Source organism: Chlorocebus sabaeus, chromosome 15 (genome assembly GCF_047675955.1).
Source record: "Chlorocebus sabaeus isolate Y175 chromosome 15, mChlSab1.0.hap1, whole genome shotgun sequence".
NCBI classification, from domain to species: Eukaryota; Metazoa; Chordata; class Mammalia; order Primates; family Cercopithecidae; genus Chlorocebus; species Chlorocebus sabaeus.
Genome location: NC_132918.1, coordinates 4,702,812 through 4,727,156, shown reverse-complemented (window position 1 = coordinate 4,727,156; position 24,345 = coordinate 4,702,812). Strand labels below are relative to the sequence as shown.

At 37.5% G+C, this 24,345-nt stretch overlaps 1 protein-coding gene across 2 annotated transcripts in view; it reads left to right on the top strand.

The window, feature by feature from the left end:
* Positions 1–24,345, top strand: part of VPS8 (VPS8 subunit of CORVET complex) — a 251,664-nt gene that overhangs the window by 33,193 nt on the left and 194,126 nt on the right. For both annotated transcript variants that reach the window (XM_007971871.3, XM_073023385.1), the window contains exons 8-17: positions 4,506–4,630; positions 5,370–5,456; positions 7,923–7,990; positions 9,271–9,424; positions 9,528–9,587; positions 11,130–11,237; positions 15,722–15,802; positions 18,868–19,038; positions 23,027–23,101; positions 24,182–24,217. In XM_007971871.3, coding sequence (XP_007970062.3) covers positions 4,506–4,630; positions 5,370–5,456; positions 7,923–7,990; positions 9,271–9,424; positions 9,528–9,587; positions 11,130–11,237; positions 15,722–15,802; positions 18,868–19,038; positions 23,027–23,101; positions 24,182–24,217 — 965 coding nt within the window. The remainder of the gene's footprint in view (positions 1–4,505; positions 4,631–5,369; positions 5,457–7,922; positions 7,991–9,270; positions 9,425–9,527; positions 9,588–11,129; positions 11,238–15,721; positions 15,803–18,867; positions 19,039–23,026; positions 23,102–24,181; positions 24,218–24,345) is intronic.

The following is a 24,345-nucleotide window of genomic DNA, read 5'->3' as shown; positions in this document are numbered from 1 at the left end:
TAATTAAAACTAATTGAGGGTAAAGAAATAGAAGATTGGGCTAATTTTGGTATATGGAAAGAGTTAACAGAAATTCTTGGAAGTATGTTCAAATTTAGATTTTAGGGCTATTACAGACTTTGTACATTATTTGTGACTTTTCTTTGCTATTCAGCATGTTATTCTTAAGTCCAGAATATGCTGAGGAGATCTACTCTAAGCAAAGTGTACTTTGAAAGACATACTAACAAAAGGTACAGATATAATTCAGGGCAATGCTAGATAGATGTGCTGTTTGTGATATTTGGCCTTCAAGTTATCTAAATTAATTGGTAAGCTATATTACTGTCATAAACAATAATTCCTTGCATTTGTGCCATTTGATGATTTTCTAATTTTTCATAGGCAAAACTCTTTGTGACTCAGTGAAGTTTATAAGAAAGGTGATAGTCTCATTTCATATTTCTTGCCAGGGTAACCATTATTAAGACCCACTGCAATTTTTTTAAAACACAAATTTGACAGTACTAATCAAATATACCTTTATATGACTTTGAAATGAAATTAGATATACTGTTAATTTAATAACTTTTTCCAACTGTAAACAAAGGAGACTTCAGAGAGGAGGAGGAGAATAGAATTTTTCCTTCTAAATTCATGAAATCAAGAGTAATCTGGAGTGGCTCTCTTTTTCACCTTCCGTCCAGGTCATTTTGTTCTTTACATGTATCCATGGAATTTAAGTGTTTTGAAGAGGTTTTATGTTTATTTTGCTCAAATATCATTTCCCAGAATTGTCCAGAATTTTCTGGACTACAGAATGTTAGTTACTCTAGCAGGAGAAACCTCTTCAATAAGACTGCTTTCTTCTTTCCACAGAAAGTCTACCTTTTCTGAATTTAGTCTAGATTATATAACAGCAAGTTTGTTAAAATGGTACTATAAGGATAGATTGTATGAAGAGGAGTGGCCAGCCACGGTGGCTCAGCCTGTAATCCCAGCACTTTGGGAGGCTGAGGTGGGTGGATCACGTAAGATCGGGAGTTCGAGACCAACCTGACTAACATGGAGAAACCCCGTCTCTACTAAAAGTACAAAATTAGCCGGGTGTGTTGACACATGCCTGTGATCCCAGCTACTTGGGAGGCTGAGGCAGGAGAATAGCTTGAACCCGGGAGGTGGAGGTTGCTATGAGCTGAGATCGTGCCATTGCACTCCAGCCTGGGCAACAAGAGTGAAACTCCATCTCAAAAAAAAAAAAACAAAAACGAATGTGCGAAGATAGTAATAAGAGTTTGATAAATATCTTTATGGAGTCAAAGTAGATTACATTTGTTACACTGTCCATCATGTCTCTCACCATCTCTGCTGTTTTTTTAAATGTATATATGAATGTAATCTATAGATTAGTTTGTGATGAGCACTTAATACTATTCAAGGGACACTGAATTGGTTCCTTGGTGCATTATCTTACTTTACTCATTTATTCCTCTTAGCAACACAGTGAGATAATGGGCATTTTCTACATTTTACAGATGAAGATAGGGGGGCTAAGTGAATTTAAGTAACGTTCCTAAAATTACCAAGACATGCTGTAGTTGTAAGGCTCGTAACTATCTGTGGGGTAGGGGTGGAATTAAAATCCGGGTATCTGGTTTCATAGTCACGATACCTTCTAAAGGGACATTTATAAACAACAAATACATTGTAAAAAATCAGGAAAAAAGTTGAGAATGTTTCCATTAACAGATTTGTGGGCTGTGAATTTAATCCATATTTCAGGAATGGCTAAGATTGATATTTACTTCCCTGTCTTAGCTAGTTGATGATATGTGGGAACAGCAGTCAGGAAGGCACGGTCATGTTTGGTTTTTAATCTAGAAGTTATGTCCTTTGCCTTCCCTCATTTCGTCCATTGCCACTCTTTTCTATTTCCTCTTCATGGTACCCTTACTCTCTTTGTTTTCATATCCTCAGTTCTCCTGTTCATACTTCCTGTGCCTGAAATAGTCTGATATGAAGTATGAACATTGTTACATTAGAAAGTAGTGGTGAGAGTCTTTACGTATTGGTGAATCAGAACTCTGTGAAGTTTGGATCTCAAAGCAGGGACTACAGAGGATCTTGGTAGTATGCTGCTTAGACATCGCTCTGTGCCTGGAAGGCAAGCGGTCCAAACTCCAGGGTATGAAATTTCATACCAACTCTATCCTTGTCCTCTTACTTTCAGTCCATCTGTTAGCTATACATGTGACCCAGAGTAGAGGTATATATGGGATACTATTGCCCAACCATCATATCATGACAGTTTGCAAATTAAGATATGTGGAAAATCCACTAACTATACAGGGTGGCTCTGATGAAATAAGGATCATGCAAAACATTACTTTAAGTAGGTAGTTTTGGAAGAGCAAAATACAATGTGATGTTATATTTAGAGTCAGGAAAATTATAGAATAAAGGGAAGTTTTATAATTTGGATTAAATCAAGGAAGGGTGAAAAAATTGTAAGGGGGAGAACAGTCAGGATGTATTGAAAAATATCTGTAGTTGTAAAACTCTAGATGTGAATAAAGACAGTAACTTTTAAAATACATCAGACCTTGTATATTTATGAGTTTTATTCCTTTTCAATGTTCACCTTGGAAAGCTAAAATCCAAAATGAGTGAAAAAAATCAAGTATGTTCTGTGTGCTATGTAGTTACACTCATTGTTTCAGAACTCTTTTTTGGGAAGGGGGGATTTCTATTTAAGTCTGTTTGTGAGCACAGAAAAATACTCTTACAGTATTCACTTTGAATGGACAAAAGGACTGACCTCATATTATTCCTTAGACCTGAGAATGAATGACTGTGTCTGATAACTAGATTTACTCTTATAGAAGGAGAATTGGCAAATGTGAAAGCTTTTCAGATGATTGTCAGATGCCTTCTAAGCACAAGGCATTAAGCAAGGTACTTTGGGAGTGTTAATTCAGCCGTGATCTTAGCCCTCAGAGAGGTCATAGTGTAATAGGGGAAGTAAGACATACCCCCAAATTTGCATGTAGATAATTAAGGGAGGCACAAACAGTGCTGGGGAAGTTGAGAAAACTCCAGGTTGTGGAAATATGGTGTTTTTCGCTTTTTTCTAAATAGTTATATTTTGTAGGCATGCCTTCTGACATTTAAATTTTTAATTTCATTGTTTTCAAGTATATATAATAATGAACTCTAGACAAAATAAACATTGCCTAGGAGAAACCCTAGAGAAATTTCTATTAATTATTAGATAGCAGAATTTAATAAATATTTGAGTGCCTCCTGGAGAAATCAGAGGTGATTAAGGCAAGATCCTCGCCCTTATCAAACTTAATCTACTAGATATTTGAATTACTTGCTTTTAGCTTTTTGTTGTTGTTTTTTGAGACAGAGTCTTGCTCTGTCGCCCAGGCTGGAATGCAGTGGCATGATCTCGGTTCACTGCAACCTTTGCCTCCTGGGTTCAAGTGATTCTCCTGCCTCAGCCTCCCGAGTAGCTGGAATTACAGGTGCCCACCACCACACCCGGCTATATTTTTTATATTAGTGGAGATGGGGTTTCACTGTGTTGGCCAGGCTGGTCTCGAACTCCTGACCTCAAGTGACCCTTCCTTCCTCAGCCTCCCAAAGTGCTGGGATTACAGGTGTGAGCCACCATGCCCAGCCACTTTTAGAATATCAAATTTTGATGTTTGAAATAATTTTCTGAAGTCGTTTAAATGTTTACTCTGTAATTTGCACTGCTAATTTGCTTAGTAAATTTTCTTTATGGATAATATAAATGTAAATTTCAGCCAAATTCTAAATTAAATTTCTTGAGTTTTGAAGTTGTGTAGTTATTTTAAAATATGATGGTATTCCCCATAACTTTGCATCTTAAAAATAGCAAGAAATACAATTCTAGGATGAGACAGATGACGGTTTGTTTAAGGAGATACAGATTTCATATGGATTTTTTGGCTTATCGTTAGCATTTTATATTATGCTTTTTTGTAGATCTTTTTTTTTCTGTATTCTTTTTTTTTTTTTTTTTGAGACCGAGTCTCACTCTGTTGCGCAGGCTGGAGTGCAGTGGTGTGATCTCAGCTGACTGCGACCTCTGCCTCCCGAGTTTAAGTGATTCTTGTGCCTCAGCCTCTCGAGTAGTTGGGACTACAGGCGTGAGCCACCATGCCCAGCTAATTTTTGTATTTTTAGTAGAGATGGGGTTTCACCATGTTGGCCAGGCTGGTCTTGAACTCCTGACCTCAGGTGATCCGCTCACCTCGGCCTTCCAAAGTGCTGGGATTACAGGCATGAGCCACCACGCCGGCCTTTTTTTTCCTGTGTAATTCAATGCCCAGCATCTGCTAGTTGCCCAGTAAATAAATTTAAAAATGAATGTGACTTCATTGTCTGCTGCTTTTGATTCTTGTCACTTCCCAAGTCTTTGAAAGCATGCCTGTACTAGATGTATTCACACTCTTGCATTTCTTTCACTTGACTTTAAAAACTGCTTTCTTTAGATCAGAATCAAGCTTTGCGACTCTGTCTGGGTAGCACTAGTGTTGGAGGTCAGTATGGCGCTATCTCTGCCCTCAGTATCAACAATGATTGCTCAAGACTTCTTTGTGGCTTTGCTAAAGGACAGGTAAGATATGAACTTCCTTTAATTCATAAGACAATGTTAAAATAAGATCAATTAAAAAAAACTAATATCTTAGATCAAAGACCACAAAATATGTGTTATGAAGTAATATGTTTGTAGAGCTAACCAGAGATTGCTGAATCTGATTTTTGTCTTGTTCAAAATTTTACTTAATTGTTATCAACTGACCCAGAGTCTGTAATTTTTTTATATCCTAGTTAATGTGTCTATTTGGGTAAATAATTTTTGTAAACCAACCAGGGGTGTTATATAAAATGTACTTCCTTACAGTCATATAAATAATGGAGGCTGCTTTTTAGAAAGATTCTGCATTCTTGGATGATGATTTTTGCATTTTTTTCTACTTCTGAAACTGGCAATAGGTTATGGTTTTTTTCATCTTCTGATTTATACATCCCTAGCTAGTTTGGCAGTAAGGTCTTCCTATACTTTTTACCAATGCTAAACAGATTGACTTATTAGAGAAATATCTTTTGTCTCTCAGTATGAGAACATTTAAAATCTAAAGGGAAAAGTAGGATGGACAGGATGGGGGTAAATGAAGATCGAATAAAGGCTTAGTGCTTTAATGGATCTGCAACCTTTAGGTATGTTTTAACTTTATAGTTCTTTGCCTGCAATGTTTATAGTCAAGGAATAGATTATCCCAACCAGAAGACAGGATACTTAAGTCCAAAAAAGAGTAATAAATTTGTTTTTAAAGCACTTAGTTGTCTTATAGATCACCATGTGGGATTTGGCCAGTGGAAAACTTCTAAGATCAATAACAGATGCTCATCCTCCAGGAACAGCAATATTGCATATCAAGGTAATAGCTTTATTTTCTTTTTCTAATAATTTTTTTATTATGCCTTTGTGTTTATTTTAAAGTAAATTTCTCTATATTGATAATCAGAGTCCAAAAAATGTATTTAACATGAAGCTGAACATTACCTCATAAGTAGAATCCGTAACATTGAGCTGTCTTTTATTTGACTAGCCCAACATGATGTTTTTCCAGGTTAAAACTGGAGATGGGCTAGTATGGAAATATTCAGCTTCAAGTTGCACTGAAGTCTAATAGATATAGCGGCAAAAAGGGCAAATTGATGTGTTGCTAGACTAGAGTTTGGCAGTAAAGATGGGCAGCTCCCTGCTAAAACTCATATGGAACTCTTAAAAAGTCTTTTTACCTTTGTTTAGTTCATCCAAATTTTATTGCTGAGGTGGTGTGCTCTGTCACCCTTTTTTGGGAGTTGCCTGAGGTTTAAGGCACAGATTGTGAAAGAACCAAGGTTTGGATTATGTTTAGAAATGAATCTGTTGGTTTATTTTCTTTCAGGCCTCTAAAGGGAAAGCATTAAGATCCTAGTCTTGGCTTTCTCCTTACAGGCCTGAAAAAATAAACTGACTTAGGTAACAGATTTCATTTATAAATACAGTGTGAATGTTGATTCTTCCATGCTGTCAAGCTCATGTTCAGAAGCGTAAAAGGTAAAGGATTATAACTAGAAAAGTCTAAAATCAGATCTTCTAGATTTTAATCATGTACACATTTTGTTGCTTAGCTCTGCAGAGCTCTGTCATCCGTAAGTATCCTTTTTAAAGTCTAGAAGCATCTGGAGTTTGTATGTCTGTATCTAGGTTAGTTACAAAAAGTCTTCTGTGACAGAGCAGCGTTGAAGCATTTAGTAACAATGAAAACAACCAAGACAAGTAAAAAAGTAAAAGTGGAGAGAATTTCCAGACCCTTATGGCAATATATCTTGACCTCTTTTCATATGGCTTGTGCCGACTTTTAATATGTTATAGTTGTTTGTATATAGGTCTTATCTCTCTTAGTAGATGAGCATCTTTGAAATCACAATCTGTTTGTCATTTATTTTTGTGTTTTACCCATAGAAGCTCTCAATAAGTACTTGATTGAAGGAAAAACTAGATGGTGGTGTTTATACAAGAGCAATCCTTTTGCAGAGAAAAATATTGGGAGAAAGAATAAGAAACAGAAGAGATAAAGGCAGAGAGAAAAGAGAAGAATGCAGTTGAGATAAATAATATGTAGTAGGAGCCATCGTGTTGCCTGACAATGGTGATGAAGGTGGTACATGTAGTAATAACACTGGAGTAAGATACATAGGGTTGAATATTTCTGAAGTCTTCTATTGACATCAACCACTTGCATTTTAATACTCCTACACGTTGTTCTTCAAATTTAAGCCTGTATCTCATCAATAACAATTTGAAATTTCATTCTTTATGGGTATTTATGTGTATGTGTGTATTTATATGAATGCACTACTGTACTAATTTTTATGTACATTATAAAGCACATACACAAGAAATAGAAGATTAAACAAATACAAGTTCTGTTATTTTTCCTGCACTCCGGTGGACCATTTCATGCACATACTTAGGGTATATGCTTCTCACTCTGGCAACTGCTCATCTAGGCCGTAAGAGCAAAGTTGTGGGGCTTTTTAACTATGCGTGTGTTTGGGTAAAGGAAGAAGAATTTTACAGTGGCCTCTAGTACCTCAGCCATCCCTGACTGAGAACCTGAGGCATGCCATTTAGGATGGTTCACCAACCTTTGAGTTTAGGGAGGATAGTCACTGTAAATGGCACAAGTTCACTTTATTCCATTTTGTGTCCTGCAACATTGACCATACTTCAGGTCACCTTAGGACTGTCTGTCATTGTGAACATTATATTTATTATTCTGAGTTTTCTAAGTTAGGTAGTGATAACTGATGTATTTGCTGTGGAAGAAGATCAAGGAGATAGCACATTTTGGGAATAGTTGTGTATGAAAAGTTAAAATGTTTTAGATACAGTGGACTTACTCTTCAGTTATTCAGAAGACATATTCAGATAAGTTTATTTCTCAGAGATACCAAGTATTTTTTAGAGTCGCTATTCTTGAAAACTGGGCAGGTGCAAATGTAACCAGAGGATTTCATTTATTTAATAATAGCAAGTTACAAAAAGTTATTGTAAGAACCCAAATACAGAACTTTAGAATTTTTATCAATCATAGTGTGTATTTTTCTTTTATCCTGATGAAAGGTGGTTTTGCTTTTTGAAAGCCTCTGTTTTTTTTAAAGATTTTGGACCATTATTACTCTAAATAAAGGTAAGTTTGTATGTTTAGAGTAATGAGCACTAAATCTAGTTTAGGTTATTTCAAAAGCTATTAAATGTGTATATTGTAGTTTTTCAAAATTGTATAATTTTTTCCTTCTTAATACTTGACTGTTTAAAAATCTACAAGAAAATAAATTCCTTCTCTGTTTAGTTTACAGATGACCCAACTCTTGCAATTTGCAATGACAGCGGAGGCTCTGTTTTTGAATTGACATTTAAGTAAGAGACTGGTGAACATCTGTTGACAAATGAAAAGACTAGCTCTGTTTAAATGATTTGAAATTGAACATGAAGAGGTCTAGAAACCCCCTGTAATTGAGAGTAGACTATGATTGTGTATTACAATTAGCTGGGAAGGCTTATATTAATAGAACAAACAGAGTTCTGGGCCTGGTCCTCCCGAGTTTTATCTCAGTAGGTCTGAGTTGGGATTCTAGACTCCTATTCCCCGGGAGATTCTTATGTGCTGTCAAGCTTGGGACCACTCTTCTGGAGTAGCTCACTAATTTTGGTTTAGGCTCAAGGCCAAGTTGATTATAATCAAAATGGGCAGGTGTAAACAGGTTTTTAATTATCTTAGAATTGCCATGTTTGCTCTTTAAGAGCAAAGACTGTATAGACATATCAAAGAGCGTTTAGGAAGCAGAGTTTTTTGAAAAGTAGAACATAATATTCATTGTGTGTTATGTTTTCATAAGTTCTCCAAGGTTAACAACTATCTTTGTTTCTTGTGTTTCTCATAGCTTCTAACAATGCTAAGCACAAAGTAATTTCTGAAAAAAACATACTTCTTATTCAGTTAGAGCATCTCCTATGTGTAGGTATTTGTCTAGACCCCAGAGTTGTAACTGTGAACCAAGCAAAGTTTCTGCTCTAAGAGAACTTACATTCTAGCTGCAGTAAGGGTAAGGAAACAGCAAACCAGCACATAAATGAAATCACTTCAGATGGGTCTAAGTACTGCGAAGAAAACAAGACAGGGGATAACTCTAGATTGCACTTGAGGATGATTCTGGAATGCCTTTCTCAGAAGGGGCAACATCTGGAAAAATACCTGAATGGTGAGCCAGTCAACATATGCACAGATCTGAGGGAAATATTCCAGGCAGAGAACATTCAGATACAAAGGCTTTGAGGTGGCCACAAACTTGGCCTGCTAGAGCGATTGAAGAAAGCAGGCATGGGTTGAGTGTGACTTTGTCAGGAACACAATAGTGGGAGAGGAGTGAAGGGAGGAGCCAGATCATATCCTTTTAAGACATGGGAAAGAGTTTGGATTTTATTTTTTATGTACAGTAGCAAGCCAGTAGACTGTTTTTGGCAGAAGAATAAACGAATCTGACTTGTATAATAAAAAGATCATGCTGCAGTCCTGTGGAGCTTGGATTGTTGGGGGTTAAGAATAGGAGGTAGGAGACTATTAAAGTAGGCCAAGCAAGAGATAGTAGTGCCTTGAATCATTGCTAAATTGATTCTGAATTTTCTAATTACATTTTCAGGAGAGTGATGGGAGTGAGAACCTGTGAATCTAGATGTCTGTTCAGTGGTTCCAAGGGTGAAGTCTGCTGTATTGAGCCTCTGCATTCTAAGCCTGAGTTGAAAGATCATCCCATCACACAGTTTTCATTATTGGCCATGGCATCCTTAACAAAAGTAAGTGTATTTAGAAGTTAAAACTCAGAACTTTTAGAAACTTGGAATACCAAATATTTGAAAATTACAAGGTCAATATTGAAAACATATTTTTCTCTTAAAGATACTGGTCATTGGATTGAAACCATCCTTGAAAGTATGGATGACTTTTCCCTATGGCCGGGTGAGTAAGTCCCTCCATCTTTTTGGCCAAAGGAAGGACCATGTCAGGAGGTTGAGAGAGATGACTTGCAAGGGGTGAATTCTATGAGATTGTCAGAAAACTAGACAGGATGAAAGTCAGTGCTCCAGAGATCGTTGGCTGGACTTGCCTTAAGGTGATCAAAGCATTATAAGCTGATGACCAGCACAGTGTCCTAGGGATCATGAGATCTTGTACCTTTCTACATTTATCGCTTTAAGCTTTTCTCTCGTAGACAGCATACAGTTGGCTTTTGTTCTTAACCTCAACTTGACAGTCTCTGTATATTGCTGTCCTGGCACTCTGTGGTCACACCTAACTTCATGCATTGGAATTTCCTACTTCATTCAGTGTCCTTCTGAGGGCAATAAAACTCCCTTACTAGATTTAAAGTTGAAGGATAAGTTGATTTATTGAGTCCAAGCCTTGATTTTCAGTGTTTAAAAGATACTTATTTTTACATGGCTGCTGTGCTGAGACAGGCTTATACTCACTGTCTGCAGCTTTGGCACTGAACTATGGATAGAGTAGACCCCACTGTTATATGTGCTGTAGATTGCTACTACATGTGCTGTCCCTGGCTTCTGCCTCTGATATTTTACTTTGGAGGATGATGCTTCCTGGCGTGTGTTATTTATATACCAGTTTTCCCTTTCTTTTCTTCTTGGTTATTTTCAGAGTTGTGATCTTCCAATGTATATATCAGGAGAGGTATGATAGGATGGGATGGAGATTGGTGGTACAGAACTCTGGCTGGTGCAGAAAGCATCCCCTATGGTGAAGGAACTCACTTTTGTTTTCCTGTTGGTACCCTGTGTGTCTCTGGGCCCTAGGGGAAGCAGGTCTATCCTTTCAGATGGCAAAACTGGCTTAGATGGCCATTAACATTTGTTAGATTAGCTTCATTGGCAAATTCAGATTTTTTTTCATGGTAGTATGTGTTTGCTTTCTTTAAATGTTTTTATTGTTTTTTTTCCAACATTTTATTATAAACATTTTCAAACAAAATTGAAAGAATTTTACGTTGAATACTTGTATAACTACCATCTAAATTCTATATATAACATTTACTGCCCTTTATTACATATCTGTCCATATACCCATCCCTCTGTCCACTTATCAAATTATATTTTTTATGTATTTCAAAGGAAATTTCAGAAACCAGTATTCTTTCCCCTAAATATTTAGCATACATATTATTAGCTAGAGTTTAATACTTCTTTAGGTTTTTCCTTAGGTGTAGAATCTACGTACAAAGAAGTGCACAGATCTTGAGTGTACATTTGCTGAACTTTGACAAATGCTTAACACTTTTGTAACTCAAATTCCTATCAAGGTGTAGAACATTACCATCATCCCAGAAAGTTCCCTCGTGACACTTCCCAGTTAGTTCTTGCTTTACTGAGAAATTGGAGAAAGTTTTTATCAAGGAACACTAGTCAGATGCTGTTTTTAACCACAGTTTTCTCTTTGCCCCCTTGTTTATCAACTGTGATGATGTTTTTTTTCCATCTCCCTACTTAGATGGATCCTTCCAGTGTGCCACTGCTGGCCTGGCACTTTGTAGCAGTGCAAAATTATGTGAATCCCATGCTTGCCTTCTGCAGAGGAGATGTCGTTCATTTTCTATTGGTAAGTCCTAATATGATGCTACATCCATTAGAAAGCCTCTTGTAGTTTTTTTTATTCATCAGTAATTTAATAATGTGTTAAAGAAATTTGTGTTACTATCATAAGTCTTTGGAGAGAGTGCAACCTATTTTATTTTTACCTGAGGCTTTAATGATTAGCATGGGAAAAAGGTGATCACTCTCAGCTCCATAACCTCTCATGGTTTATTTCTCAGCTCCATTTCTTTGACAAATAATTAATGGTGTATGTAAATGTATAAAGGTATGAATGTGAATATGTGTTAATGTATGTGTAACTACATATGTGTGTATTAGCAAGTATCATTGAGCACCTGTTGTGTCCTCTACACTGTGATGGGCACAAGTAGCAGTGGAAGGAAGGAAGTGTACAACGTAATTTCATCTTTCACTCAGCTTATCATCTTGTTTGAAAAGCAAAATCAGTATGTTCATTATTACTACAGAAAATGGTTTAAGGATTGAACTATGTGATGAAAATCAAGCTGATACAAATTCAGAGTACAAAGTGATTAGTATGGACTAGAGAGGGTATTAATGGCTTTATGAAGGATATACTGCAACTACTGCAGGAAGGCTGGGTATGCATATTGTTGGAAATGAGATGAACTGAAGTCACAGAGGCAAGAATGTGCCTTTGTATTAATGATCTCTTGGGTTTCCTAGCTCAGTGAAGCAAGTTCACTACTGTCTACCTACTTCCTCCAGCCAGAAACTTAGGAGTTACTTTTCAGTTACCTTTCTTTCTTCATATGTGCCCTATCATCAAGCCCTATTGACTCTACCTCCAAAAATCTCTTGAATTTCTCCTTTTTTGTCTCCCCCATTGCTCTTTCCTTAGTCTAAATCATGTACATGTCTAGCCTGGATTCTGCCGTAGCTTCCTAACTAGTCTCTGGCCTCAGTGCCTTTTACATATGCTGTTGCCTCTGCCAGAAAAGTTCTGTGCTGTCTTCCATTGTCTCCCAGCTCATGATTAACATGGCCTTCCCTGACCTCTGAACTAAGTTAGTTATATACATCTTTTGATAATATTCAGCACTTAAAAAAAAAAAAACAAAAACAAAAGAGGGGCGAGGTATTGTGGGTCTCCAACTGAGGCCCAGGCTGACTCTCTAACTCCTGGCCTCAAGTGATCCTCCCGCCTCAGCCTCCCAAATATTGGGATTACAAGTGTGAGCCACTGTGCTTGGCCACATTCAGCACTTTTTAAATTATTTGTCTAATGTTTTTCTTCGCCACTAGACAGAAAACTCCATAAATCTAGAGACCATCTTTACTGTTATATTTCCAGCCACTAGGACAGTGCTTTATATTGTAAATAGTCAATAAATGTTTATAGAATTAATGACAAAGAGAAGGTTGTAGTGGAAAATATAATTGAATATATGGGGTGGATTGAGAGTGGGGGTTGGCAAACTGTGGCCTGTGGGCCAAATCTGGCCAGCCATCTGTTTTTATAAATAAAGTTTTATTAGAACATCCCCAATACAACATTTGAGAGTCCCGCCTTCAGTTTCAGCTCAAAACATTGAAATATTCCTTCATCATTTTCTCCCCAATCAGTCTCTTTTCAAATGTTTCTTGATTCTAAAATGCAAAGTCAGAAGTGGGATGTTTCATTCATGTCCTTCAGTCTCTAGATCCAATATGATGAGAAGACTTATTTTTCCTTGAAAGTTGTCATCCCTTAACTCTCACTGCAACTAACCATCTTTGTCTAAACACCTTACACCTGCCTTATTGAGAAAAACCTTTAATTTTTCTCCTGCCTTCTGTATGTATGCTTTTTGCTACTTCTAGACTGATCTTCCTAAAATGTCACTTTAATCACATCTTTATGACTTTAATTACTTAGGAACCTGTGATGACTCCATTACCAGTCTAGGCCAATCATTATTAATCTAGATGAGGGGTTAGCAAGCTTTTTGTGTAAAGGGCCACACAGTAAACATTTTAGCGTCTGTGGACCATATATTCTCAGGAAACTGAGAAAGAGTAGTGACTGCCTTTGGTCACACGGGTATAATAGTGGAACTTAGAATTAGACATATGGCTCTAGATCCCATGTTCATTTTACCACAGGATCCTTTCTTAAGGGAGAAGTGATTTAGTGAAATGAAGGTGGGTGCACATGAAGGGCCCATGTTAAGTGGTCTCAGATTTCTGTTAAAACATCAGGCGAGGTCACCACTGTAAGTGATGGGGCCAGAAGGCAAAGAGAATTGTGACTTAAAGGGAAAGACATCTATTATACTACTATGGGGACTGTACAAGAAAGCCCAGGTTGAATTGAATGCCATGAATTTCAGGTGGTCAGGCGCATCTTGTGCTTTATGTTTCTTCAGTGTTCTGTTACCTTGGAGCAGAAGGGGAGAAGGATGACTGAGGATATAGAGTGTATTTATAGATACGAATAAATAAAAGATTGACACTCAAGGTCCTTTTGGGAAATTTTGGGATGCTAGAATTACACAAGGGAACTTCAAAAAGTTTATGGAAAAATGGAGTTAAAAAATAAAAATAAATTTTATTTCTCAACATAAGCTTCATCTTGTTCAAGATACTTTTTAAAGTGCTGATACCAGCCATATAGTCCATCCCTAAAGAACTGAAGATGTTGGGAATTTAATCATGTCAATGCAGTCTTTTTCACATTATTAACTAAAGAAAAATGGGTGCCCTTTCTAGACTTTCTAGATTAGGAGACAGAAGTCCAAGGAGCCAAATCAGTACTATATGGTGGATCGAAATGCTCTCAGAATTGGCCTTGTTTGATGAGAGCAGTGAGCAGGAACATGGTTGTGGTGGAGGACAGTCTGGTGAAGCTTTCCTGGGCATTTGTCTGCCAGAGCTTTGGCTAACTTTCTCAAAACACACTCTTAATAAGCAGATGTTATTGTTCTTTGGCCCTCCAGAAAATCAACAAGCAAAATGCCTTGAGCATCCCAAAAAATTGTTGCCATGACCTTTGCTCTTGCCTGGTCTGCTTTTGCTTTGGCTAGACCACTTCTGCCTCTTCATAGCCTTTGCTTTGCTTGTGCTTTTTCTTCAGGACCACACTGGTAAAACCATGTTTTATCTCCTGTTATAGTTTCTCAGAGAAATGCTTCAGGATCTTGATTCCACATGTTTAAAATTCCCATTAAAAGCTTTGTTCTTGTCTGCAGCTGACCTGGGCACAACTGTTTTGGCACCCGTCAAGTAGAAACTTTGCTCAGCTTTAATTTTTCAGTCAGAATAGTGCAAGCTAAACCAGTTGAAATGTCTATGGTTTTGGCTGTTGTTTCTGCTGTTAATCATTGATCTCTTTCAATTAGGGCATGAACAAGGTGAATATTTTTCCTCGCTAATTGATGGGTATGATCTGCAATTGCAGGCTTCACCTTCAGCATCATCTTGTTCCTTCTTAAAACGAGTTACCCATTTGTAAAGTGCTGCTTTCTCTGGGGGCATTGTTCCCATAAACTTTTATTAAGCATCAGTGATTTTACCGTTCTTCCACTGAAGCTTCACCATAAATTTGATATTTGTTCTTGCTTCAATTTTAGCAGAATTTATGTTGCTCTTTGGGGCTCTTTTCAAACTGGTGTCTTTCCTTCTTAATGCGTCAAACTAGATCCTTTTCAGACATGTTATAGTAAGTTAGTACGAGTTTATTTTGGTGCAAACAATTTTTGAGATCCATGCATAGTTTTTTCATTGTATGCATTTTCCATGAACTTTTTGAAGTCCTCTCATAATAGTATCATAGTTCAGAAAAGTCTGGCTCACATCACTGCAGCATCTTTTTTTCTTGAGTGGACTTTTGACTTCCTCACACCATGTCACCATTCCTTTTTGTATTTTTTTTTTTTTTTTTTTTGAGACAGAGTCTTGCTGTGTTGCCCAGGCTGGAGTGCAGTGGCGCTATCTCAGCTCACTGCAAGCTCCGCCTCGTGTGTTCACGCCATTCTCCTACCTCAGCCTCCCGAGCAGCTGGGATTACAGGCGCCCACCACACGCCTGGCTAGTTTTTTGTATTTTCAGTAGAGACGGGGTTTCACTGTGTTAGCCAGGATGGTCTCGATCTCCTGACCTCATGATCTGCCCACCTCGGCCTCCCAAAGTGCTGGGATTACAGGTGTGAGCCACCGCGCCCGGCCCTTTTTGTATTTTAATTATAGTCATTGATGTGATAAAATTAGGTTGTTCTGAATTATAACAGAGTGAAAACTATGTCACAGCATTGGTCAATACTGACAACTAGACCACTTCCAGATATGCCCTGCATTTTGGTGTAAATAATGGAACAAATAATTTTTTTTCTACTTTCATAATCATTTATTTAATTATCAGCACTTTTGGCTTATCTACAGCGAATGGGATAACGGGTAAATGTGATATTCTAGGTGGAGTATAATTAAATATCTAAAAAAGTCCCTCAAACAGTAGTTGGTTTTTAGGTTGTTTTTATTTCATCATCAGGTAAAGAGAGACGAATCTGGAGCAATACATGTTACTAAGCAAAAGCATCTTCACCTATACTATGACCTCATCAACTTTACTGTGAGTATTATTCAAATTAAATATCCCCATTTAGTTCATGTAATTGTTCTGAACCTATGATATATTAAAGCTACCAGGATTTCTGCCAAGAATTATTACCTTTAAGATCATATAAAATATGGACAGTCAGGCACCCAGGCTCGTGCCTGTAGTCCCAGCTACTTGGGAGGCTGAGGTGTGGGATAGCTTAAGCCCAGGAGTTCAAGGCTGTAGTGCTCAGTGATCGCTCCTGTGACTAGTCACTGCACTCTAGCCTGGGCAACATAGTGAGACTCATCTCTTAAAAAAAAAAAAGTGTATATATATATATATACACACACATACATACATATACACACAGAAAGGAAGTCCTGGTTATATTGAATAAAGTCTGAATGTGGTGTGATGCCATAAATTATTGCCTTTCAACCTATGTCCTGCTGAACACAGGCAGGATTAGAAATGTAGTGTCTCGTTTAGCTCAAAGGGGAGTTTGGCTTCAGAAGAATTTAGGTGAGTTTTTTGAGCATCATTGCCCTGCTTTCTCTGTAAAACATTTTTTGTATTTTTGAGCTTTGTCTTAAATTGGTTCAGCAGCTCATGCAGCCTCTTTTTTTCTTGTGGCTGAAAACTTTGCAGAGTTCTCTTTCTACCATGCATCTCAATCCTGAGTGACTTCTTGTTTTTTTTTTGTTTTTTTTTTGAGATGGAGTCTTGCTCTGTAGCCCAAGCCGGAGTGCAGTGGTGTGATCTCAGCTCACTGCAAGCTCCGCCTCCTAGGTTCAAGCGATTCTCCTGCCTCAGCCTCCTGAGTAGCTGGGACCACAGTCGCCCCCACCACCACACCTGGCTAATTTTTTGTATTTTTAGTAGAGACGGGATTTCACCGTGTTAACCAGGATGGTCTTGATCTCCTGACCTCGTGATCTGCCCGCCTCGGCCTTCCAAAGTGCTAGGATTACAGGCGTGAGCCACCACGCCCGGCCACTTCGTGGTTTAAAAAGAGAGAGATTTCTTTTTGTATCAAATTTTATTTTTTCTCTCTCAAATAGTTTGTTAATTTTGAGAACAAAGTAATTATAATATTTCTGGGTTCCCATCGTTAATACATTTTAGCACATCCATGTCTGGTGTCCGGTAAAACATTCTGTAGATGCATGAATATAGGCAACCCTAAATGTAAGGCAATTCCTCATTTTTCTAATAAAAAGACTGAAAAAGGGTTTTTTCCTCAACTTGATAACATGTAATTTTTTAGGATATAGATGAAATAGATCCTTTCTTTACATAATTTATTGATTTAGTTGTACATTACATTTTTAACTCACAGACAGTTGTTTAGAAATAATTCTTTCTTCCATACACATTTTATGAAATAATTTTGTTCAGACTCTTTTTTTTTTTTTTTTTTTGAGACGGAGTCTCGCTCTGAGGCCCAGGTTGGAGTGCAGTGGCCAGATCTCAGCTCACTGCAAGCTCCGCCAACCGGGTTCGCGCCATTCTCCTGCCTCAGCCTCCCGAGTAGCTGGGACTACAGGCGCCCGCCACCTCGCCCGGCTAGTTTTTTGTATTTTTTAGTAGAGACGGGGTTTCACCGTGTCAGCCAGTATGGTCTCGATCTCCTGACCTCGTGATCCACCTGTCTCGGCCTCCCAAAGTGCTGGGATTACAGGCTTGAGCCACCGCGCCCGGCCTTGTTCAGACTCTTAAAAGACATCAGTGTTGTCATCACCAGAATTGTCTTGTTGAATCATGTCATACAGTTTTTCAGAATTTATCATCATCACTTCTGTTTAAGATGTTTGAGATACAGTACTTTAAAAATCTGCACGAGTGTATGTGACCATTAACTGCACTGTTTTCTAAATTACCCTTAAGAGGCTTATTTACAACAGTGTCAACACTCGCAACTCTGCGGGTCTAATCTCAGGAATAATTACAAAACTTATTGAGGTTCCTTTTTTTTCTGCCGTTCTCTCGTTTTCTTTTAACCAGGTGACCTGTGAGAGTACCTAAGAACTAGCACTGATTAAGGTTGTATAAGGCTAAATAATGTGATTTTTCCTAGAAAATACTTTGTTTTTCTAAATAATTAAGAGAGCACCTTATAAGAGCTTTCTGTAAAATATTTGCATATCAAACTCCCTGTTTTCTGAAAGAGATTTTTTAGAGGAGGAGAGGGGAACAAACTCTTCCCTTAGGGTGGCTAATATACAGTAATAGAGTATATTTTTTAGCATTTTCAACTTGGTTATCTTTAGTTGGACATTATGCAAATAATATCTGATGACATAGAATAGAGCATACAAATACACCAGTGTGAATACCAGAGACATAAAGGGCAGGGGAAGCACTTTGTTCTGGCTACTTCTGAATTCTGATTGAGCAGATTTTAAGATTTATTTCTTGGGAAAGGATTGAGATTGCCAAAAAAAAATTTGAAAATAAGAAATCTGATTTTATACATAACCCAAGAAATTTGTTAAAATGGCATCCTTCAGAAGATTTTTAAAGTTATTATTGTTAGTACTTTTAAAATTATAATAGTACTTATTAAAGAAAATTTGGGAGATACAGAGAAATAGAACAAAGGACTCTCGTAATTTTAAGAGAGATTTTGAAGGAAGTAGATTTTTAAAATAGCTTCTATTTTAAAATATGTGTTGCTTCAGTGCTGACAATTGTCCTTTGACCAGCTAGGTTTATGGGCTCTACTTTGTTCTTTTGTTTTAGCAGTATCATAAAAACTAGAAATGCAGAGTTTGTCATGATACTGAAGTCATTTGTGCCGGTTGCTTTTAAAAATCTTTTATAAAAAACGATATGCTCTAATCCACCTACAGCTTTTAGTCTTCTTTTACACTGTGCAAGCGTCATTTTAACATTTTCAAAAGTTAGTAGTATATTGTAGCTACTGTTCTCTGGCCTGTCACTGAGTAATTCTTGCTTTGATTGTGTTGCCATGTTAATTGTTAAATGGATAAAGTCCTCAATGTAATTTAATCGAGGAGCCAAGCTTTCTTCTTGACCCAAATGATGATGTGGGTGTGGTCTCTCTTTTGTTTTGTTGTGTGCTTGAATTACAGTGGATAAATTCACGCACAATTGTGCTCTTAGACAGCGTAGAGAAGTTGCATGTGATTGATCGGCAAACACAAGAGGAATTGGAGACAGTGGAGATCTCAGAAGTTCAGCTGGTCTATAATAGCAGCCATTTCAAATCACTAGCCACTGGAGGAAATGTTAGCCAGGCACTGGTAAGGATAATCACTTATCTTGGTATTGCTTTGATAAACTTGGTATTTTGTTGTATTTGTTTTAGAAATAGGAACTCTGGGGAGTTACCTTTTTCTGTCTTGAGGTGTTTATTTAAAAGCCACTAGGTTGAAGTGGGTGTGAATGTGCTTGTAAGTTTTTAGGAATACAAACTAAAACAATAATTTTTGTTCCCTTCTATTCAGAAATGTTACATACTTAATACCAGTTTTAATTTTTATACTAAAATAATGAAGTATGGAAAATTGTGAGAAAAACTGTAAAGTCAAAATATTTTTAGAAAGCTTAATTTGGCAGTAATAAGCCTGATAGATTTAAGGGATAAATAACTGCAGACAGGTACCCTATGAGGCTTTGGAAATATTTGAGTGATAATGGTAAAGGCTTGAACAGGTATGGTCGCTGTGGGTATTAAAAAGCAAAGATGGCTTCAAGAGAAAGAAGATACTCTAGAAATAGGTAATAGATGAGATGCAGGAGCCTAGAGAGAAGGAGGACACAACAGAGTTATGGCCTTAGCATTAATTTTATTGTATCGTTAAGCAACTACAATAATGGCCTTAAGCAATTTCCACAGATAGTTTATAGTTCAATCAACTTGAATTGTGATCTCATGTTCCTAAACCACAAATCTTTAAGTAGGAAATTTAGACCATTGTGAGACTTCCTTGGATCATTTTTTGAAAAAAATAGTAATGATGGTAATATTTAATGAGTGACTATAGCATGATGTGTAGGCTTTGCTCAAATCTCCCTCATATTAAAACTTCAGAGCGTAAAATATATATGAAAGAGTCTTCCAGCCTCCCACTTTAAAAACCAAGAAAAGTCAGAATAAGAAATGATAGTGCAATATAATTCACTAAGTGATAATAATAATTACTGTTCCATACTTTATTTTCTTGTGTTTGAATGGTATTAAAAATACCAGTGGACTTTGAAATTGTACTTTTAGCCAAGATAGAGTTGTGGGGAATTAGATTTACTCTCCTGCTTGAAATAACCGAAGAAGGTGAAGGAGAAGGGAGAGGGAGGGGGAGGGGAAGGGAGAGGGAAGAAGAAAAAGAAAAGTAAACAGCAGTTCTTGAGACACTGGACATCTGTAATGACAGACAGCAATCTCTCACAAAGTGGGGAACAAATGCTGTGAACTCTGTGATTGTCCTAGCTTCCAGCCTCCAGAGGGCATCTGGGCTGTGGAGGAACCCAATTGGAGCCTAGAAGACTCCATGAGTTGAGAAGACACAGCTGAGAATGCAGGAAGACAAAATTGGGTTGAGTTTGCAGGAGAGAGTACTAGAGAAAAGAGCACTATGAAAGAGTCCCCCTTGAGTGTTCATCAGACTCCTAATCAGCAAATGCATAGAAGGAAGCTGCCCAAGGACCAGGAAAGAGCCATTTGAAAGGTTTAGAGGGAACCGTATCTAGTGCTTACACAGGGCTGGAAACAGTGCTTGTTACACCAGCCAGAATGGAAAGCTTCATGATTCACAGGACAGTGGGTAGAGACCTCAGAGTCGTCTTGCCTCGTTAGGACTAGAATAAATGGCGCACTGGTCTCAGCTAACACATCTTAAAAGTAAGACCAGAAAGGATCAAACTGTTTCCAAATCACTTCTAGAACAAAGCACAAGAATATTGGCCAGGCACAGTGGCTCACGCCTGTAATCCCAGCACTTTGGGAGGCCGAGGTGGGCGGATCACAAGGTCAGGAGATCGAGACCATCCTGGCTAACACAGTGAAACCCAGTCTCTACTAAATATATAAAAAATTAGCTGGGCGAGGTGGCGGGCGCCTGTAGTCCCAGCTACTCCGTAGGCTGAGGCAGGAGAATGGTGTCAACCTGGGAGGCGGAGCTTGCAGGGAGCAGAGATCACCCCACTGCACTCAAGCCTGGGCGACAGCGAGACTCCGTCTCAAAAAAAAAAAAAAAAAAAATAGGAATACAGAAAGATCCAGAAACCAACAAGTTAAAATTCACAATGTCTGTCATCCAATTAGAGATTACTAGGTATGCAAAGAAGAAAAACAACTCTTTGTTAAAAAAGTTAAGTAGAGACATGGAAGATACTTAAAAAGATGCACATCAGACTTCTAGAGATGAAAACCAGTGCTTATAGATGAAAAAAAATGCACTGGATGGGATTCATGGCAGATTAGGCAACACAGAAAAAACGATTAATGAATTTGAAGATACAACAGAAATTATACAAAATGAAACACAGAAAAATAATTTTAAGAAATAGTGAACTGTGAGAACACGTCAGATAGCCTAATGTATGTGTAGTTACAATCTCGAAAGGAGAGAAGAAATTGGAAAAAATAATGGTCAAAAACTTTTCTAAAACTGTAGACACACACGTTTAAGAAGCTCAGTGAACCCAAGCACAACTAAAATAAACTGTATACGAATTGATCAAAATTAGTGATAAGGAGAAGAATTTTAAAGCAACCAGTGGGGAAGAAAAGACACATTAAATGCAGAGGAGCAATAATTATGAGAACACATTTCTCATCAGATAGTCGGCAGTGATCTGTAAAGATTTAGAAGTGGACGGTGAACACTTGAGGCACTGCTCAACATCATTAGGTATTAGGGATCAAATACCTAATCAAAATCAAATGAAATACTGCTTCACACCCACTGGGAGGTGGGAAGGGCTATCATAAAAAAAAGAATAACAAGTGTTGGCAAGGATGTGGCGATATTGGAAGCCTCATAGATTGATGGTGGGAAACCAAAATGGTGCAAATGCTGTGGAAGATGTTTGGCACTTTATTAAAAAGTTAAACATTGAGGCCGGGCATGGTGGCTCTTGCCTGTAATCCCAGCACTTTGGGAGGCCGAGGCGGGAGGATCACCTGAGGTCAGGAGTTCGAGACCAGCCTGGCCAACGTAGTGAAACCCTGTCTCTACTAAAAATACAAAAATTAGCTAGACTTGGTGGTAAGCACCTGTAATCCCAGCTACTCGGAAGGTGGAGGCAGGAGAATCGCTTGAACCTGGGAGGCAGAGGTTGCAGTGAGCCGAGATTGTGCCACTGCACTCCAGCCTGGGGTACAGAGTGAGACTCTATCTTAAAAAAAAAAAAAAAAGTTAAACATTGAATTACCAATCTGACCCAGAAGTTCTACTCCTAAGTGTGTTTCCAAAAGAGTTGGAAATACATGCTTATATAAAAACTTGTATATGAACACACATAGCAGTATTGTTCTTCATAACTGAAGAGTGAAAACAATCTAAATATTCACTAACTGGTAAAGGGATGTACAAAATGTGGCATAGCCATTTAATAGAATACTCTTCCACAGTGAAAAGTATGACAACTGATACTTTGCTACAACATGGATGAACCTTAAAAATGCTAAGTGAAAGAAGACATACAATAAGAGCACATTTTTGTTTAATTCTATGGATATAAAATGTCTAGAAAAGGTCAATGTAATTTAGAGACAGATGTACATTAGTGGTTACCTGGGTTTGGAGGTGGGAATAGGATTGACTACAGATGGGTACAAGGATCTTTGCAGAGTGATGATAATGTTCTCAAAATGAATTTTGATAATGGCTGAACAACTGTGAATTTACTAAAAAATCATTGAATTGTGTGCCTAATGAGTGAATTTTATGGTGTATGTTATATCTCAATACTGTTGTTTAACAAAAGCAATTGACCGTCTAAAACAAAAATAATGTGTTGTGAAGTTTATGATCTGTAGAAGCAGTATATATAACAAAAATAGTACATAGCGCCAGGATGTAGGAGATGAAAGTACATCATTGCAAGGTTCTTACAGCATATGTCAAACATTATTTAAAAGTAGACTGAGATAAATTACACATTGTAAACTATAATCACTAAAAAAGACGTGTAACTAGTAAGTCATTAATAGTGACGAAATGTTAAAAAATACATTAAATACAAAGGAATTTTTAAATCTTTTTTGTATGTATGTTTTTTTTCCAGGCTTTGGTTGGAGAGAAGGCTTGTTATCAATCCATCAGTAGCTATGGTGGTCAGATCTTTTATTTGGGGACAAAAGTAAGCTCTTTTACTCTGTGAGTTGGTATTTCTATGTATCGGGGTAGTTGAGGCTGAAGGAGATTGCTGGTAAAGAGGGCAGTATATTGCAAAGTGAATATTGATCAGCAATTATCCAAAATGGTTTGTGGTTAGGTAGTCATGATTTTTAGTTAATTATTATTTTTTTCCCTCCACTTTTAGACATATTCTTTACTTTTGTTTAGGTGCTGGCTGATAGGATGCTTATTTTCTTGATTCAGAGTTGTGCTTTTGTAAGCTTCCTTCACATTTATGTTTTTATGATCAGGCAGCTACCTAATCGTCGATATTTGTCATGTAATTAAGATGGCTTTTAACTTAGATCAGCCTAGGATGCTGATTAAAATGCATTGAGGTATTTGACTTAGAATAGAATTGTTGGAATAGGAACTTTTTGTATCTCAATTTATCTCAATTTGTTTCTGTGCTTTTTTAAAAATATGGAGAAACATTTCTTCATTATTAAAATTTAACCAAAATATTGCCAAGTCAGTAGAGGGAAATGAGCTTGGGCTTTCCTTGCTTCTTGTCCATGGAATTAACTCCTTCTTGGACTGTAGGCCTTTAAATATTTGACTTACTCTTTAATGTGGGTTCTAGGCCAGATGCGTTGGCTCACACCTGTAATCCCAGCACTTTGGAAGGCCTCGGTGGGCAGATCACATGAGGCTGAGAGTTCAAGACCAGCCTGGCCAACATGGCAAAACCCTGTCTCTAGTAAAAATAGAAAAATTAGCCAGTTGTGGTGACAGGCGCCTGTAATCTCAGCTACTCAGGAAGCTGAGGAATGAGAATCATTTGAACCCTGGAGGAGGAGGTTGCAGTGAGCCAAGATCCCGCTGCTGCACTCCAACCTGGGCAACAGAGCGAGACTCTGTCCCAAAAAAAAGAAAAGCGTTCTTGAAGACCCTTTAGTAAATTCTAAGATATACTTCTAACTGTATTATGAAATGTTTTACTTAAAGAGATGTCAAGTGAGATGTGGGACTATGACGAATGTATCTCCCAAAGAAGTCTGTTAAGGGTGATCATTTTAATTTCCATCTCTTTACTTTCCAGTCTGTTTATGTGATGATGCTGAGGAGCTGGAGAGAGGTGAGTTCCAAGTAATTTCACATGTCAGAGTTACTGAATTGATAGCTTCTTAACATTTCTGTTTTGACTTTTCAGAAGATTATTTGGTAAGCTTCTTAATTTCAGAATGTACATGAAAACTATTATAG